The sequence below is a fragment of the Orbicella franksi genome, chromosome 2 (assembly GCF_964199315.1).
Source record: "Orbicella franksi chromosome 2, jaOrbFran1.1, whole genome shotgun sequence".
Lineage (NCBI taxonomy): Eukaryota > Metazoa > Cnidaria > Anthozoa > Scleractinia > Merulinidae > Orbicella > Orbicella franksi.
The window spans coordinates 31,516,630-31,535,123 of record NC_138146.1 but is presented as its reverse complement, the minus strand read 5'-3'; the positions used below and the strand labels follow the sequence as shown (position 1 = coordinate 31,535,123).

Sequence of the window (18,494 nt, the reverse complement as noted above, 5' to 3'; positions counted from 1 at the left end):
AGTTGTACACGGAATTCTATTACAAGGTTTATACAGAAGCTGACATAAGGGAGACATATCACTTGTGCCATTGTTTATTTACATGTAGAAGCAATTGAAGTACAAAGCAACAACATTTATTGTAAAATTATAGTTAATGTAAAATACTTTGCCATTCATTTAATTAAGCATATTCATTTAATTAAGCATGTTGACATGGGGGCTCATACAGAAATTCTTCAAGAACGCGCCTTCTGTAACGTGTATACCAAACCAGTAAATAGTGTCTTTGGCTTTTTTAGCAGCTCCACTCCGGTATTACGTGAATGTTACTTGATAATTCTTTTACAGTGGAGACTACCATTAATTAAAAAACAGTAATATTTTCACTCTAGTATTCACTGGTGTGGTGTACATTACATGTAAAACAGTGTATATTGAAATGTGAAGTTGGTAAATGATTGAGAACATTCATCAGGTATTCTCCATCATTCACCAACTCACAGTCTTTTGATGCACCTATCCCCAAGGGAAAGTCTATCTCAAGAGAGAAAAACATGCACAAGAAAATACCACCTGCACACGCTAGTTCAATAGACACAGCCAGCCATGTGACCATCAGGTGTTACTACAGCCACTTTCTTTTGGAAACAACAAAATCTTGCTTAGAAAGTTTCTTTATTTACCCCAATAATGGAATTAGTCTTCAGTGGCAGTAGAAAGGAGCATGAGCTTCCACTCTACATGTACCTCATTTAATAATCAACAATCCTGACAATTACACTTAGGTGCCATCTTGCTCTAGCTACATGGAACTTAAGCCTACTTTCTACATAATTGCTGTTAGCAACACAGCTGAGCACTTGTGCCACTAAATTCCTGTTTCATTTTAAATGTCAACTGATAAGTACGAACACAAACGTGACCTGAAGGCATGCCACCGCCACTTTTTCTCCTCTATCATTTACTCATCTTTGCATAACAGCCTAAGTCACCTTGAACATACACAAACTCTTCTCTGTAATTCACCTCACCAACAGGTTATGAACGATTGTTACTAAAGTATCAAATTCGCAAGAATGAGCTGGCAGTGCACAAGAGATAATATACCAAATCGCTGTCAACAAAACAAGATACCATGTACATGTGCCTTTTCAAAATCACATTTTTCATGCATCAAGGTTGATACACAGAATACAATGGACAATGCTTCAAGCAGCCCAGAATTAATAATACTAATAATTATAATAATCAGTTCTGAGACATTTAACAAAATTTCATTAGTAGCATTTCTCGAGTTCCAAAATATATGCAAATAAGCTTTTGCTTCCCTATGATTGCTACATCATGACTACATCATGACTACATCATGACATACTACGAATAAAGATGACAGTGACTTCTGAGCTCCTTACTCTTACTACAGAACAGGACTACCAAAGGGTTAACACTAATCTCTGCACCCTGATCTTGTGTCTTATATGCCACATGAAATATGAAATCCAAGAATATGTTCAGGCTGTTCAAAAGCACAGTTTTGACATAAATTTGTGTGTATTGACTGAATCCTGTCAACAATAGATCTTTCCCGCATTCCAACAAACAATAGCATCGAGTCGAGGTCAGGGTGGACAAAAATACACCAAATGTATGAAAACGTCCACCCCAACCTCGCTCTGGTGCTATTATTCGAACGCAATGAAGTGGAATGCGGGAAAGGTCTATTCCATGCAGCTGAGAGGAATATTAGTTGACAGTTCAACAATCTAACATTCCCCCAACACTCTGCTTCACTCAATAATTTTTTAGTACTTATTTGATCTTAATTTCTGAGAGCAATCAACACCCAATTTCTCCTCACAATACCACACAAAATACAGGTGCACAGTTTGAGAGAATTGTTTTCAAACTGATAAACACCAAAGAAAAAATTAACTTGATATTTAAACAAATTCTCCCAACCAGTACATCATGAAATGCACGGAAATCAGAAATGGGAATTTGCATGTTGATGCTAAGACTTACAATGTACAAGCATGCAGGGGATACCATCTCACAAGTGTACACATGTGAGTTGGTGTGCTCTTAAAGAAAACGTATACATTGTCTTTTGAGGGTCCTTTCAATTTTGCAATGCATTTACACCATTAAAAATCACTGAAAGTTGCTCAACATACAGTGAAGTCCCACATTTAACAGCATTTCAACACAAATTAAACAATAAATTTTCCAGTCTTTGTTCTAGACTATTCATTTCTAACATTAATATGCTAATGATGAAATATGCAATACCTTTGAAGAAAGGTCTTGCTTGTAGTAAACAGAAGGACTTACAGTCCAATATGTATTTCTGCAACAATAGACTAAAACTTCTGTAATCTAAGCATTACAACATTGAACTTTCTTTTTATGGTCAGCCTCTGTGGTAGGAGATACAGTAATAGTCTGCACGTTGTTACTTGGTTGGTTTCCATCTGAACCTGGGGAATCGTGGATTTGCTTTTGGGATACAATGTGGTAGATTTCTGAACGATAAAAATATATAAATATCATAATTAAATAATATTGACAAATTGTTGACTCTAGGAACTTCAACATGTTCAAGATAAAGTTGCAGGCTAATGGCTGATTGAGAATTGTATGTAGTGATCACATTATCCACAAACACCACTTGCATTTTATCAAGTTTCAGATATGAACAAAACACCTGCTGTAAAGTTAAAAAACCTCATTACTGCATGTCTGTTACAAAGCCTTAGCATTAAACATTGTAAACTTAAAGCAATGTACAAGTTACAAATACAACAGCTGTATGTTCAAAGTACTAAATTTGTAATGGTCAATATAGTAAACATGGCTACATTTAGGACCACACAATCACTCTATCACACATTACAAATAGAGAAACTGCCAACATATTGGAAGCCAAAGAGAGACAAAAATATGAAACAAGATGTCATTGACTGGGTTGAAGATAAAACTTAGCTTTCAATTGATAAATGTATCAAATTTGATCACTTTAAGCACTTTGTCCGTCAACTATACTGACCTGTTAGAATATTGTGAAATGCCACCTCCACATTTGTTGAATCTAGCGCTGATGTTTCAATAAATGAAAGACCATTTTTTTCTAAAAGTAGTCAAAAAGATAATCATAATTAATGATTACTTTTACCATAAAATTTACTACGATTATCAGTTGAGTAAGGCGGACGAAAGTTTGGTCACCAAGTTTTAACGTAAAAATCGTGTTGTTGTCACGAGCAACTGGCTCCGTATCCATTGGCAACTTGTCGGCCTTTGACGTCAATTGATAGGAAAGTGCGCGAAATTGTAGGCAACGCGACAGGTGACCAACGGCTGTTGATATTGTTACCAACGGAAACGAGGTAAGTTGCCCGTGACAACAACACAATTTTACGTTAAAACTTGGTGACCAAACTTTCGTCCCGCCTTACTCAACTGATAATCGTAGTACATGTAACAGCATCACACACGATGTTCATGTACATTAATGATAATCAATTGCTACAACTACATGTACAGCACAATGTACAGTTAAACTTATTTTATGCTGATAAAAACTAGAGAAGCCAAATTACATTCAAGATAGTGCCTGCTAGATTGCTCATGCACAGTGTTCATGAGATATGGCCAACACTGCCACAATGATAAACAATGTTAACAAACAAGTCAAATTTACAAGCACCATAAATGTACAAAAAAATAAATTATCAGGCAAAAATACAGTTTGAAAATGTTGCACTCAATTTCTGATCTCACCCAACTCTTGATTTCAGTTATATGTGGTCTGCTTTCTGCAGGTTAGTTAATTCTTTTTTTCAATTTATCTCTATTCCACACTTATTACCAAAAGTGGCAAGAAAAGTACAGTCAAACCCCTATTAAGGTGGCTCCCTACAGTTTTACAATCAAAGGCACGCTGAGGACTAAAGTTTTAATAATCTGGCACACTAAAACAAGACTAGTGAGACAATCTCAGATAGTGCAGAGCGCAATTGATAGCTCTGGTACAGTAGTCCCATAAGTACTCACCCCTACTCGGTTCACTTCCGGTTTGTGTCTACCTTGGTAGTCTGCCACGGCTTTTCCCCTTTGCAGTGTGTATGTTTCAAGGTTGTATTTTCATTCAAGGTCCAAACATTACGCACAAATTAATTACTACTGGTGCTTTAAGTTGATTTTCGTTCATTTTAAATTCAACAATACGCTGAAGCAGCAAACGTGACAATTTAGCTCTTCACGCCAACTTTGTAACTTGATACTTTTGTTTTCCTCGCAAAGCCATGTAATATGAAACCCCTGTTTTCTCCAAAACATGTGGAAGACGTCCTTGTTTTTTGGAGATAAATGAAAGAAAGTTAAATATCTGATGTAGTGATGAAGAAACGGAACAGAGACGATGTTTTACTAAAAATGCAAATTTTTACCGATGAACAAGAACTAATTTAATTATCAGATAGTCACGAAATACCACTTTCTTTTTCTGTTGCCACCTTTGTTGTTAACAATAAAACAATTCAAAATTAACACACAACGATATTGATGGCTGAGAAGCTTTTCAACGAAAAGTATTGAAGATAAACAGCGCTACTTGGCCGATATGAATGAGTCTCCTCAAAGACTGATTAAATTAATTTGCGCTTTCATTAGGTGCCACGGCGTCTGCAGCAATATTTGAGCATTTTCCTGGTTTCTTTTGTTACAAATTCACAATTTGCGGAGTATTAACGCCACTAACTTGGGAACTTTTTGGTCTCTCTTACAGACACAATTAAGGCAAGAAATAAAAGAGTCGCTAAGGAGAAGCAATATATTTGAACTCTGACAAGCACACTATTGTAGATTGAAAACAGCAGATGATATTTGTTGAACTGACCTGTTTGTAATTCTAAAAGCTACGCAGCCACAGTAACGTTTCACTTTTGCAATAAAAAGGGACAATTGGCGCTACCTGAAAAATAACTGCCGTCCTTGGTCACATGACACGATATATAAAATACTGCGTGTAAAGATAGTGTATAACACTAACAATGCTAGAACGCATGCGTCTCACATGTTGAGCTGTACCATAAGGAAAACCACTCAACATTTGTGCGTGATTCCGTATGCAATGTATCCTTCAGCTAATATAGAAGCCACGAACCCTAACTAATCTACGCATGCGTTTAGGGCAAATTAGTTTTGTTCTAAGGAGAATGGTACCACAAGGAGAGCAAGGGGTTACCTGAAACAAATATATAGCTTTGCGATGTTCAAAGTTAAGCGACGGCGATGGAATGTGTTTTACGTAGAGTACACATGTACCTTTCCCACCCTACTCCCATTACTTCCTTGCCTCTAGACTAATTAATTAATTGAAATTAATTAATTAAACAAACATTAAAGTTTACACCTTAGCGCCATAGGGCCATAGGGCCATAGTGCCATAGCGCCATAGCGCCTTAGTTCCTTAGCGGCAGGCAACCCCCATAACCATCCCAATAGTGCACTCTGCACTAAAAAAAGGTCTACTTTTTTTCAATAGTTTATGACGTCAACATGAGCACAAAAAACAAAACTGAAAGTGAATTTTCTTGAATTTCCTTCCGTGAAATTCCACAAAATTTGGCAGACTGGTAATGAATATTTTGCTTTAGTTGGAGTTCATTTTTCAGGGAAATCTATCAGACCAGTTTTTCCAGAGCAGCAAAAGACACAAATCTGCAAAACATCTAAAAAACTGCCTTACAAACCCTACATTTTTGGAAGTTTAAAATTCTTATCCTGCTATACTCGATGTACTTTGAAAATTTTGGAAGATTTTACCAAACAAAATTCAAGAAAATTGCAAATAAAGCCATACAAATGGTAAAAAAAACATTTGTTTGGGTATTTGTAATTCAACACTAAATGCCTAGATTTAAAAAATAGTGAAACACTATTTCATCAGTGCTTATTGCATTTGATAAGTTTGACAGGACTGTTGTTGGTCATCCCACGGGGGATTTTCTTTCTTCTTTACCCCTATCTAGTTTTGGAAAAGGCCACGGCAGATGAGAGTCTGATAAAGAAAGTCACCACAAACACTCATACACAGGTTTATCATTGTATTCACATGATTCCATGTTGCCATAAAACATGCTTGTATTTGAATAAATTGATGTTTTTACTAGACTTCATGCTGATTCCTGACAAAGCCCTATTTACAGTAGCAGCCAACCTCAATTAAGAGGCCCCCTTCCATTTCCCCAAGGGTGGCCAGTTAATAAGGGTTCGACTGTTACTCAAACGAAAAAGAACCACATGAAATCAAAATTTAACTGAGATCTAAAATTAACTACAACATATAAACTGTACCAAAGAAGTGATTATAACTTCCTCGATTTCACCTCAAAACTAGATATTAAGATTTCCTATTTTAACTTTGATTAAGCTGTTGCCAATCAATTTCACATGCCTGGTAAAAGATAAAATGATGAATTACTTATTGACTTAGTTGGTATTTTGGAAAAATTCATTTCCAGTTTTTCAATTCTCAGAAAAAAATAATCAAGAACCACAGATTTGAGTAGACTAAAGCTTTAGGATTCTTCAAATCAGTGCTGAATTACACCATTTCAGTGAACAGCTACCAAAAACAAATAAATGTTAGGAAGATACAACATCAAATCTAAATACCAGGATTGAAATTCTATACACATACCTGCAAATGCTTTTGCCTCATCTGTTGGAACAGCTCTAAGATGGCGAAGATCACTTTTGTTACCCACAAGCATTATAACAATGTTACTATCAGCATGATCCCGAAGTTCCTTCAGCCACCTTTCCACATTTTCGTATGTCAAGTGCTTAGCAATATCATAAACCAGAAGGGCACCTACAGCTCCCCTGTAATACCTGTTATATATTACAACAAAATGAAAAAGATCATCACAAGTCCAAATGGGAAAAAAAAAAAAAAGCTCTGTTGTTATTTAGCTGGAGTTCAGTTGAATCTAACACACATTCTGGTTGATTTATCGTCATGTAGCAATGGCTTAATCTCAAAGTCTTAATCGTAAAGTCACCCCACAAGTGACAATTAAGCAAGTGTAACCTGCTCTCCCGCTAACCAGAGGTTACTTGGACTTGGGGATGCCCTTCTTCCCTTAATATTCCCTTAATACTCTACACTAAGATCTATGTATAATAACTGTTTCCCTAGGGACCAGTTATTACGCACATATTATCACATGCACGTAAGTATTTTTTGTCATCATTGCCCAAGGCCTTGTTGTTAACTTATCAAATAAGAATGCACCAAAATTGATTTTCATGTACAAAGGACAATCTGAAAAAAACAGACTCTTCTCTGATCTTTGGTTTCAAAAGGTCAAAGTACTAAATAATTACATCACCACAAAGCAGACATGAAGTATGTTGTTGTTTCAATTTGTTTTTGGCTTGAAATTCTATAAACCAAGCACCAGTTGTTCAAAGGCTGGATAATGTTATCCGCCAATTAAATCACTATCCAGTGCATAAGTGTTAACAAAACAAACCACACTTTCCACTGCATAGTGATTTATTTGGTGGATAGTGTTTTCCACCTTTCAAACAACCTGGGCCAGTTGGAATGCCATGTTCCTGTTTTTCACATGGAAATGGCATACACTTGTGCATAAATCCAAAAATAATTATCTAATAATCTCAAACCCAAAAACAAATGAAAATTTATATTTGCATTTGAAGTAAAGAGCACTTGACATGTAGTTGGATTAGATGAAAGCTTGATCAAGTATTCTTCATTCCCATTAAAAGTTTGGTTGAATCACAGCTGACTGTCACAAAGTTTTGAAGTAGGCAGCTTTATTGTTGGATTAAAGAGCTGATTGTGTCATCTTTTTTCTAAAAAATTAGAAAACTAGCTCAAAAGAGAAGCTGGCTGAGCTCAAGAAGTAGATGGTGATTTTCAGTGGCAGTTGGCTACTTTTGACAGCCCTGCAGCCTAATAGATTTTAATTGTCAGAAACAAAATGGTTCCTAAATACAGCTGCATGTCATTTTCAACAGTGCCCAATATCAATATCACATCCTTTACCTGTGGAGCAAATTTTGGCAACAATAAAAAAACTGTCAACCAAAGTTCCACATAGCATGCAATATATTGGATCAAATGCAAACTTTTTAATCACATAAACTTACATGTACATGTATTCACAAGCTACACTGACATGATTCTTACAAGCAAGAAATACTTCATTGACAGGCAAGAAATATTGATTAGGTCTGTATAGGTCTATATAGCTGTAGCTTTTACTGTAGAATTATTAAATTTGAAAATACACTCACATTGTGCATGTATTTTAACACATTTCAAATTATGATACCAAGAAATTGTGGAGGGACAAGTAAAAATGTATAACCAGTTATGAATATGCACAACCACCATATTCTAACATGCTCTTCGTCCATTAAACACTTCAAATAATTATTATGATACATTCCATAATGAAGCATAAATTTGGTTGACAGTAATGACAGTTAACCTTCTCACTTCATAATGACAATTACATGTGAAGTTAAGACATACGATTAAAACTTACGCGCTTGTTATGGCTCTGTATCGTTCTTGCCCAGCTATGAAACAAAGTGTGAAAAGTGAAACGAATAAATGTTACCATTTCGTGATCGATATTGAACACTTGCACAAAGGCAGTTTCAACGAGATCAAAGAAATCTGTACATTACACTACATGTATTTTGCCGTATAAAAATGACACCGCTTTACGCCCAGGCTTTTTACAAAATGATGCATTGCCCTTATTTCTGGGTTTAAATCTTGCGGAAAACCAAAGCTACCAATGGCTTCCGGGAGGAGCTATGAAACAACTCCCCCTTGCGCCTTGGAAAGTTACACCAGTTCAAAAGATCGACCGAACTCACAAGCACAAACAAACGAACAACTGGTACACAAAATGCCAATGTCGTCTCACCAGTGTCCCAGATTTGGGCCTTGATAGTTTTTCCATCAACTTGTATACTTCTGGTAGCAAATTCTACACCAATTGTGGACTTGGACTCCAAATTAAATTCGTTTCTCGTGAACCGAGACAGCAAATTTGACTTTCCAACACCAGAGTCGCCTATGAGAACAACTGTTAAGAACGAACCACAACATTAGTCATATTAGTCTACAACTGAAGAAATATTCCAGCCGAAAGCATAAACATTACTTATTACGTCAATACCTTTAAAAAGATAGTCGTATTCATCATCCTTCGTCCCCATTGCGGTAAATTTCAGTTAATCCTAGATAAATAATACGTCTTTCAAATCCTGCGTCTCTTATCACGGCCTCCTGCTCCGAATATTTTTTGGCAGCCCAAAATAGCTGGATGAGATTGAAAAGAAGACAACCACAAGGCTTGATGGCGAAAAAATCAAGAACGAAACCAGAGGATGACAGGGATTTTCGATAGATTGCAGTTTACACTAGCGGGCGGAAGCGATACAAAATGGCCGCCCTTTAGGACTCGGCTTATGCTTCCAAATTTGGAAATGATGTAAGCGCCTGGGAACGAGTCTCGTTGTCATGTCTCACGAAGTTTTTTTCCGGCTTCATTTTTAATGTCACGCCAGTAGTCACGCCAGTACGCTTTCCACGGAAAAACAACCGAACGTTACTTCTAAATTTAATCACCTCAAGCAAGAATAATTTTCCCTAGTATAATTGAGAATTCCGTGGGGAAAAACTATGAAAACGAACTTAGAAAAGCGAAAATAATGATTCGGTGTGAGTTGTTTTACTTGATCGCTGACTATAGATATCATGACAGATATTTTAAACATAGTTCTTTCTTCTTCTTTAACAAGAAGTTCGCATCATTCATCATTCACCCGGTACCTATATAAATGCTCGCAAGTGAAGCTCAGGTTCCTCGCAAGGGCACTCCACGCATCGATTTGCACGTACTTGGGAGGTTGTGTGGAGGAAGCCTGGGGGTGGGGTGGGGGTGGGGTGGTTAACTTCCGGTTTCAAGCACGAAGTTTAACAAAATTCACGTGTCACGTATACTTTTAGAGGCGTTTGAAAATGGCTTTTCATAAATTCACGAACCACGTAAGTCTTTTACTTGCTTTTCACACGTCACACACTCATTTTCGCCCTCATCGGGTGTGTCACGCACAAAGCCTTGGCCATGGTCTTTTTGAGCAGCCTTGCTGTCTAAAATTTAAGGTGACTGGAAACAGCTTCCAGAATTTTTCAGCATTTCTACTGTGATGGATGAATGCTTTTTCCCATTTTCAGCTACCATTACAAAAGACATTTTCTTCACGTTACAAGTTGCCATAGCAACGGTCTAAACTATCAAAAACACCCTAAATTTTATTATCCGAGCTTGTTGACCTACAGTTTGTATTACCAAATTTTTATCAGCGCCAGTCATGGTTCAACTTTAAACAAGTTTCAAACAGTTGTGGGGACCGATGCATTGGTTTGATGCCAGTATTTATCGACTATTATACCAGTAATGTCAACGATTAACTGAAAGGGAGCGGAAGTATTTCGATTCAGCAGGAGGTGTTGAAGAATTTTTGAAACCGTATTGAGCCACCATACCTCAATACACAACTGGTAAACAAAGTTATAGTAATTATCGAGTTTTCATGCCACAAGTCCCTATGTTATGGTAAACGGACTGCACCTTATATTGACCGTGGAGAGTAGGCGAGCAGGCAACACTGCCCTGAGGTTTCGGTTGGGTGTCTACCCTAAGGTGGTACTTCAAATCAATCTCTCCTCCGCAGAGACAAGGAGTCCATGGATTCCTGCAGAGACTCGTTCGTCATAGAAATCCACCGTGCGAGGTATTGCAGTTGCAAACCCATTCCCATCAGCGCCCCCTCCCCCCCCCCCCAAAAAAAAAATAACAATGAAAAACCAAACTTAGCAAATGAATAATCTAAATCTATTCATGCTTAATTGGTGCACAATATCAGATCTAGTCACATGAACATCTCGAGTTTACGATAATGAGTGTAGCTCATTTCGCGATTTCTTCTCTATAGACAGCCACAGGGATTATTTGATCAGAAAATCTGAGAGTCGCTGCCTGACAACAAGAAATATTTTCGTTCGCCAGTGCAAATCAGTTTTAAATAGTTGATTCAATCAGTTATTACTAAAGGATGGAAGTATTTTCACTTCCGTTTTATGTTATAGTTAAAGGAAGTTACGGTGACGTAATGGCTTGTTTACGATGAATGCAAATTTCCCGCTAAAAAAAATTTCTCGGTAAAACCAGAAGCAGTTTGCAAGACCGGTGATATATTTTTGGCGGTTTGACTACACAAGGCTCCTGACCCAGCATAAAACAGCCGTTTTAAAAGGCGAAAATGGGGATTTTCTCCGGAATACAGCACGCTTTTATTGTCCTAATTTTCGTGTTTGATCTGGGAAGAAATGAGCTGTATCCATCTATCCAATGGACTCCTCTCAACCCAATGTAAGTACGATCCAGGCAAAGGGTTTGATTTTTTCTCTTAACCTTACAAAACCTTTCAAATCGTAAAGAGAGGTCGTTAAACGTGTCTAGAGTCTGTCTATCGGTTCGAAAGCCTAAGTCGGCGATGAAGATATTATACTCACGCTACACTCGATTGCAAGTGATAAACGGAAACAAAAGTTGCCTTCTCCGATCCTATACAACGAGAAAATGAAATTTTTGTAGAACGTTTTATTTATACTGAACAACAAAATGATTATTACGATTGCAAAAATGCTAAATACGAATCAAGGGGAAAGAAGAATATTTAATGATTGGAACTTGCAGTTACGTTTCTCAACTGCGAGGTACGCTTAGGCTTCACACTCTCAAGACGTGATCGTTTTTCTCTGCTGGCCGTGAGTCAAGTCGCTCTTAGTTTGAGCTCCCTGATCAATAACCTGTTTTCTTTAGTATGTCTTGTCCTCTTTTGCAGTGTCTCTTGCTTAATGAAAACAGGGGGCCTTAATTAATTTGCAGCGTTGCCGAGAAGTATACCAGCTTGTTTTGCATGAACGGAAGGAGCAATTTCAATTTCACTTTTCAACTTGAGTGTTTATTTTTGAATGTTTACTTCTTTGTAATAGCTTTACGAACTTGTCGCGTATCCACTGATCTGATGTAACGGCACTCGCACAGTTAAACTAGGCCCACCTCAAGCTAGGAGATAACATTTGAAAATTTCCTTCTAGTCACGAGACTCTTAAGTGAAGTATAGGCTTGAGCAATTTTCTTTCTTGTCAATGCGTTCACGCCCTTTCTGCTTTGTCCGCATTATATTGGCGGAAGTGCTGAGTAGATTTCCCGTTTCGTCTGAAGAACGTAACCTACTGTTTTATTGCGATCGAACCTGCCATTTTCGAGAGTTAATAATTTAAAATGCTTGTCTCGCAAAGAAAATGAATTTAGCCAGACGACAGAATTCCCGGTGTGCAATTATTTCGTTGAGATACTAACTATCAGTTCGGATTTTTATTTTCACTTAAGAATGCAGAAATTCAGGCGTATGTTTATCCAAACTCCAATCATAAAGTCATCAAGTTCTTGGCCCTACAGAACAGAGTGTTTAAATATGCTTCATGAACTGGTTGAATATTGATTGGAGAAAACCTTTCTCCTTGTGTTTTCCTATCTTTCTCAAAGCCTCAAGCCTACGTCCGTCAAACAACGGCTTCACGAATTAAAGAACTTAAATCATATTTATTAACTACAGGGATTTGGAGAAGGTTTCCGCATTTTATAATATTGTGTGAAAGTGTTCGCCGGGTTTCTGGCAATTTTCTGTTGTTATTTTTTTAATCATTACGTCATCGTTTAAGATATAGAAACTGCCATTAACGAAAGAACCCAAACTGTCAAACAAGCAGTCTTTGAGTCCTTCAGTATTGGCTAATGATAAAAATTCGATGATGAATGTATTTCATGGAGATTTCATTTTAATTTTCGCAAAACTCAGAAACCATGATTATTTAAATATTGCAACCTAATTTTATTTTGTGTTTATTCATCACCCGTTGTTCCTGTCTGGCAACTCATGTTTGTATCGTCGAAATTATTTTCTGTTTTTCGTATTTTCATTTTGAGCCTTTGTAATAAATCATTGACGAAATTTCAGATTAGGAAAAAAACAGCATTAACCCCGAAATAAGCACCAATTCCATGTTTCATCTTGCCTGGGGGTAAAGTTAGTACAAGCGAACACAACAGCGGGTTGACACCGCGTGACTTTGTATAACAAATAAGTGCGAATGTTGTGATATTTATATTTTAGCAGCTGTCAAGCTGGTGACGAGTTCTAACGGTTGCTAGGGAAACGGATTTTGATTCTTGCCAATTTGGTCAAGAGATAATCGTTTAGTAATTATATTGAAATTATATTGAAATACTGAAATTTACCTCAATAGCTAATAGCAGTCATAGGGAAGAAGACAAGATCTGTTATGGCGACTTTCCGACTAGGGGTAGCGCAGGAGGTGTTTCCATCAGTCCCCCCCCCCCCCCGCTCCCCCGCCACGTTTTTGTACTACAAATTGTAATTCCGTTGCCCCCGCATACGGTAACATGAACAAGTAAGCGGTGTAAAATTGACAACCGGTTGAGCCAATTACCCGAGTTTCTTTTAGTATGAGAAAGACGCCTCATAATTGTAAACGTCTAAACTACTAGGTACAACAGTTTATTGATATATGGAGAAGATATGTCGGTCGTTGGAGCATCATTTGAATTTTTTGAAGTGTAAATGGGAAATGTACTTCTTTCGATGAGCTATTGAAATTTCTATTGAAACTAGCAGATAACATTAATATAATCATAATAATCTACAAGCGTCTTGTGCATGGAACAACCAGTGCAACTGGCGAATTGTTTTTTCAGTTTAGTTTCAAGGAAGCTAACTGAAAGAACTATCGGACTAATTCACTGATTTGATATTTTTCATTGACATCTCTAGATTCAGGACAAACAGAACACAATGCGTCCATCCAATGTCTAAGCTCATCTTCGTGTGCCCGAACACCGCTACCACGGTAACCAAACTCGCTAGCAGCAATGTCCTGCGTCCACTGTACGAGAATCTGTGGCTGGTCAGCAGACAGAGTTATGAGCGCTGCGCGGTGAATCAGACAACTGACAGTGAACTTATATTATGTGACAAGCCCTTCAACCTTAGATATTATACGGTGATTTTTAAGAAATATAGTGCAGGCGTCGATCTCAAATTTGAGCCTGGAAAGGAGTACTATTTTATAGGTAAGAAAAATCAACTGATTGATTTAATTTTCAGCATTCTTTTCTTACCATCTCCCCTTCCGTCGTTAACAGAGCACTTGACACTTAATAAAGGCGAGGGATGAAGCGGAGGGGGGGGGGGGCGGGGGGCGTACCTCACATTACAGTTTAAGTCTCGGCGTTTCAGTTTATTGGCTAGCTTGATGACGGTCACTTGCAAATTACATTACTTGGGATCCCATAGATATTTCTGCGCGTTGAATCAAAGCTAGCTTTCTCCGGCTGACAAAGGTGTTCGTTCAATGACTTATAATTTTCTTTGCAATCTTACTCTGGCTTCGCTAGGTCTTCGAAGAATAGCCCCTCCAATTCCCCAGTCTTTCTTTGTTAACGGGATATTCAAGTTTAGACATCTTCTAGCCAGCTATAAATTGGATTCAAACAGTTCTATGTTTCCTTTCTAGCAACTTCGAATGGCAAACAATCATCGATGAAAAGCCGCTCTGGTGGACGCTGTAAGACACAAAACATGAAGCTCAAATTCCATATTTGTACGAGCAGTGAAGGTCAGTTGTTTGTAAACACTCGAGGAAGGAAGTGATGTTATACTTAAAAAGGGTGCTAAGGACTGCTACTTCACTCAAGTATTTTGTTTCCTCGTTGATTTTTCCCTTCTGCGAAAAAGATAGAAAAAGAAAACACTTTCAGCCTCTTTCCAGTCTATTCACATGCATGTTCGTAGTCAGACATGCAATTTCTTCCAGGCTTTTCTGCAATGCTTTGATATCCACGAAGTAGCGTGAAATGCCCTCGGGATTTTTCTTTCAATGGTCCATTCAAGAAGATAATAACGTTTATTTGCATCAGGAGTTCCCAGAAATTCTTGTAGCGCACACTTAACCAAAACATGAGGCGCGCTTTCATCCGCAGAGTCTCCCTAGTGAATCATAATTGGGCGCGCGGAGCTTTGTGCGCGCGACTTGTATTTCGCCCAGGGTCCCCGGGCTCCTCAGCTCCCAGTCAATGTTCTCACGTCTTCAACACGCTCTTACACGAATACGGCATTTCAAATTGAGAGGGCTGCGAGTCACCTATTCACACTACAGACCCTTTAAAGTAGTGAAACCTTCTCTTCGTAGATCCACGTTGTCTAAGCGAGGATATGTGTAATGGCGTTACGCCTACTACCCAAGCGCAAGCTACTGTCAAGACTGAAAGCACATCATCAAGGTCATGTGCAAATTACACTCTACCTACCACACCCACCACAGGAATGAACGATCCAGGTAACATGAAAACGAAGGACCGAGCTCGTTTAATTTTATAATCTTAAGCCATTTGATAACAAAATTGCTGTAAAAGTCTATACTATAAATCTAAATGAATTGTGACAAATGGTGGGTGAACATATGAAACATTTCACTTTCAGCAAAGTCTTCTGCGAGCAACTCCCATAGGACGTCAATTTTATTGCGGTTTTTAGTACAGAGTGTTTTTTCTGGATAACCTTTTCCCGACTGAGAGAAATAAATCGTTTATTTTGTCGCAATGAATATTACTAGTCTGTTGTTTCATGCGAGACAATGCGATAGATAGCAGAGAGTAGTTTAATGGTTGTCGTTTCATTTTGCTACATTTCATTCAGACATCCCTCATTACCTTACAATTCACGGGAATTTAATATAAAACATCTGCAAGGCCCTAAGTAAGGTATATTGTTTATCAAATGACATTTGGGCTAACCAAAAGGTTTTTTTCTGTGCAGGTAATCCTGAAAGTGAAGTGTTAGAAGACGAATCCACTTACCTGATCGCAATTGGCTTTCTCGTGTTCATGTGTTTTGCTCTTCTTATTTTATCCATTATCCTGATCTGCCAACTTTATGGGAAGAGGAAAGCAACGTCAATTTCCTCGCGTGATAGTGCTTCATTCACGATAAGAATCAATGACTCTCCTGACGGGGACTGGGACTGAGTTCCTAGTTAATGTGTGTGTGTGTGAGTCAGCGGTCATCGTTTCACTGGTCAATATCGTCGCTTAGTTACCATACGTACCCTCACTAGAGGAGGACGTGCGCAGGCTTTGATGATCCGTCCCGGAAATTCTTAGTGTTTAGGCGGAGATTGAGAATTAGTTGGTCGAAACTTTAAGCTGTACAATAGCTTATATGTCTTCCCCAGCTTCTTCCCAGGAATTGCTGCGTGTGACGTCACGGGGGCGAATTCGCTGGAAGGTCTCCTGTCGATATCATTGCTTTTCACTTCATTATGTGGGAGGCGCAGTGGGATCATGGTTAATGCCCTGGACTCCAGATCGAGTGGTCTGGGTTCGAGCCCTAGTAGCTCTCTCCACCCAGGTGCATAAATTGATACCGGCGAGGGCCCTACCGGCGAATGTAATGCTGAGAGGTAACCCTGCGATGGATTAGCATCCCATCCAGAGGGGGGGAGGGGGTAGAAATACTCCTAGTCCTTTCATGCTACAGAAACTGTAAGTAAGAGCCGGCCTGGTGAGCCTCTAGGTTCGTATGCAGACTTTATCTACCTTACTTTCACTTCATTATGCGTAAAAGTGTAAATAGCTAGTGTGCCGCAACATTAGTTTGTGAGATTTTTATCGGCAAGACCACAAGAGAAATGTTAGTAAGTCTGCCAAGAACAAGTCAAAGGATCCGCTTTATAATTGTAGATAAAAGACTTCTATGACGCAAGAGTGATATCGTCATACACGCGAGTGATTTTTTTTTATAGATATGAGAGTTTTCAGAACCAATAGAAAGTAATAGCGCGCCGATATTTTTAGCTATACAATAGCTTGTTCCAGGCATTACTCAACTCGTTCTCAGGATTTGATCAGCTTTGTAACTGTAGATACATGTGTGAAAGCCTGATGTTGTCATAAACGCGCGAGTAAAGTAACATTTTGTAGGAACTGTTTTTAATTCTGATCTATAAAGTATATACATACATTCAGCGTTTATATTTCTGGACCATCTTGCATTAAGTAATACCGAGAGACTATGAGTCTATAGGTATACTGAAACAGAAGCTGAATCGTCTAAAAAATCGTTTGATATTCCACATGTTCCAACTTTCTTCCTCCAAGGAAAGCTTGTCTGCAGTTTTAGTTATTTTACAAACATAGATCTGAATAACAGGCCTCCAAACATCGCAGCAATGACAAGAGGCTGTCTAGAATTAACTTTTCAACTTTTTGATGTTTAAAAACATGTCATTTAGTTCTTTTTCAGTCCAATCACTCTCTCCAATCGTGGCAAGGTTGTGATTTTAATTAAAATTATTTTTCTTTCAATATACATGTATTAACCGCTTTTCACATCAAATCATCTTTCCTCTGGCATTACTGGTTGCGGTTATTCTGTTTTGGGTCATTTCCAAGGATTAAGAAGGATGGGCTATAGGACGTACCTGACAGCTGCCCCCGACACACTAAGGAATTCAAATAAGGGGAAATAGTGGTTGATCACTCTATACGTTTCCGGTATGTGCACCAATTCTGGTTGAAGTGTGGCCAAGATTAAAAGTGAAAATAACTCCTTCATCTACTCTTGCATTAACATATTATTTTAAATCTGTCTGGTAAGGTAACACTGGGTGATCAATCATGATCAAGCCGGCGACCTAAATCGTTTATTGCCACTAAGGAGTAATGTATAAGACTGTAAGTGCGTGGCCTGCAATAGAAATCCTTTTTCCTTTGATGATCTTACTATTAACGTCGTCCACGTTTGTTTTCAGGCGATGGTCATGTGCCTAGCACGTGACCGGAAGAAGTATAAAATACCACTCTGTTGAAAACTGAAGGATGATAAAGCTTGATACGGTTTCCCACTATTAGCTCCATCTTTGTTGTAGCCATACCTCCCGGGGTGGGAAGGTGGGGGGGTGGGGGCGGTGGGTTTCCCAAGTGAAATGGGCGTCGTCTCGCTTAAGAGTGCGTAAGTCAAAGATTTTGGTCTCACATAGGGTGTTTAGAACGAAACGACACTATTTTTAGATGTCATTTGGTTTGAAACAGTCCTCGTCTCTCGTTTCACATGCAGCTTAGAAAGTGAAAATGACGAGCGTGGCAGTAAGAATATTAGTTACGTTTTTGTGTTGCTTACACGAGGTATAATCCACACTTAGTCATCAGCCGAGATATTTATATATATAAAATGTTACCGATGAATCTGTCTTCAGATAAAGCTTTTGTTCTATTGTTAATCTCTGCATGTATACTAGGTGGCTTCAGGTA

At 38.3% G+C, this 18,494-nt stretch overlaps 2 protein-coding genes across 2 annotated transcripts in view; one reads left to right on the top strand and one right to left on the bottom strand.

Annotated features, from left to right (window-relative positions):
- Window positions 1–9,819, bottom strand: part of LOC145479294 (ras-related protein Rab-11A) — a 10,348-nt gene extending 529 nt beyond the window's left edge. The window contains exons 1-6 of the mRNA XM_081457618.1: window positions 9,213–9,819; window positions 8,958–9,119; window positions 8,568–8,601; window positions 6,686–6,879; window positions 3,029–3,109; window positions 1–2,504 (exon numbers count right to left, since the gene is read on the bottom strand). The exon at window positions 1–2,504 is cut by the window's left edge and continues 529 nt beyond it. Coding sequence (XP_081313744.1) covers window positions 2,359–2,504; window positions 3,029–3,109; window positions 6,686–6,879; window positions 8,568–8,601; window positions 8,958–9,119; window positions 9,213–9,252 — 657 coding nt within the window. The 5' untranslated portion in view covers window positions 9,253–9,819 and the 3' untranslated portion in view covers window positions 1–2,358. The remainder of the gene's footprint in view (window positions 2,505–3,028; window positions 3,110–6,685; window positions 6,880–8,567; window positions 8,602–8,957; window positions 9,120–9,212) is intronic.
- Window positions 9,820–11,214: 1,395 nt separating this feature from the next.
- On the top strand, window positions 11,215–18,456 carry LOC145479293 (ephrin-B2a-like). The gene is made up of 5 exons (XM_081457617.1): window positions 11,215–11,471; window positions 13,960–14,258; window positions 14,702–14,803; window positions 15,377–15,523; window positions 16,003–18,456. Exons 1-5 carry the CDS (start codon window positions 11,362–11,364, stop codon window positions 16,209–16,211), a joined length of 867 nt encoding a protein of 288 aa, XP_081313743.1. The 5' UTR covers window positions 11,215–11,361; the 3' UTR covers window positions 16,212–18,456.
- Window positions 18,457–18,494: the final 38 nt, after the last annotated feature.

Excerpts from the sequence above, each read along its gene's own strand:
- LOC145479293 (XM_081457617.1), top strand. The coding sequence starts at position 11,362 with ATGGGGATTTTCTCCGGAATACAGCACGCTTTTATTGTCCTAATTTTC. Across the intron at positions 14,259-14,701 it reads AAAGGAGTACTATTTTATAG|CAACTTCGAATGGCAAACAA; the intron begins GTAAGAAAAATC and ends TTTCCTTTCTAG. Across the intron at positions 15,524-16,002 it reads CACAGGAATGAACGATCCAG|GTAATCCTGAAAGTGAAGTG; the intron begins GTAACATGAAAA and ends TTTTCTGTGCAG.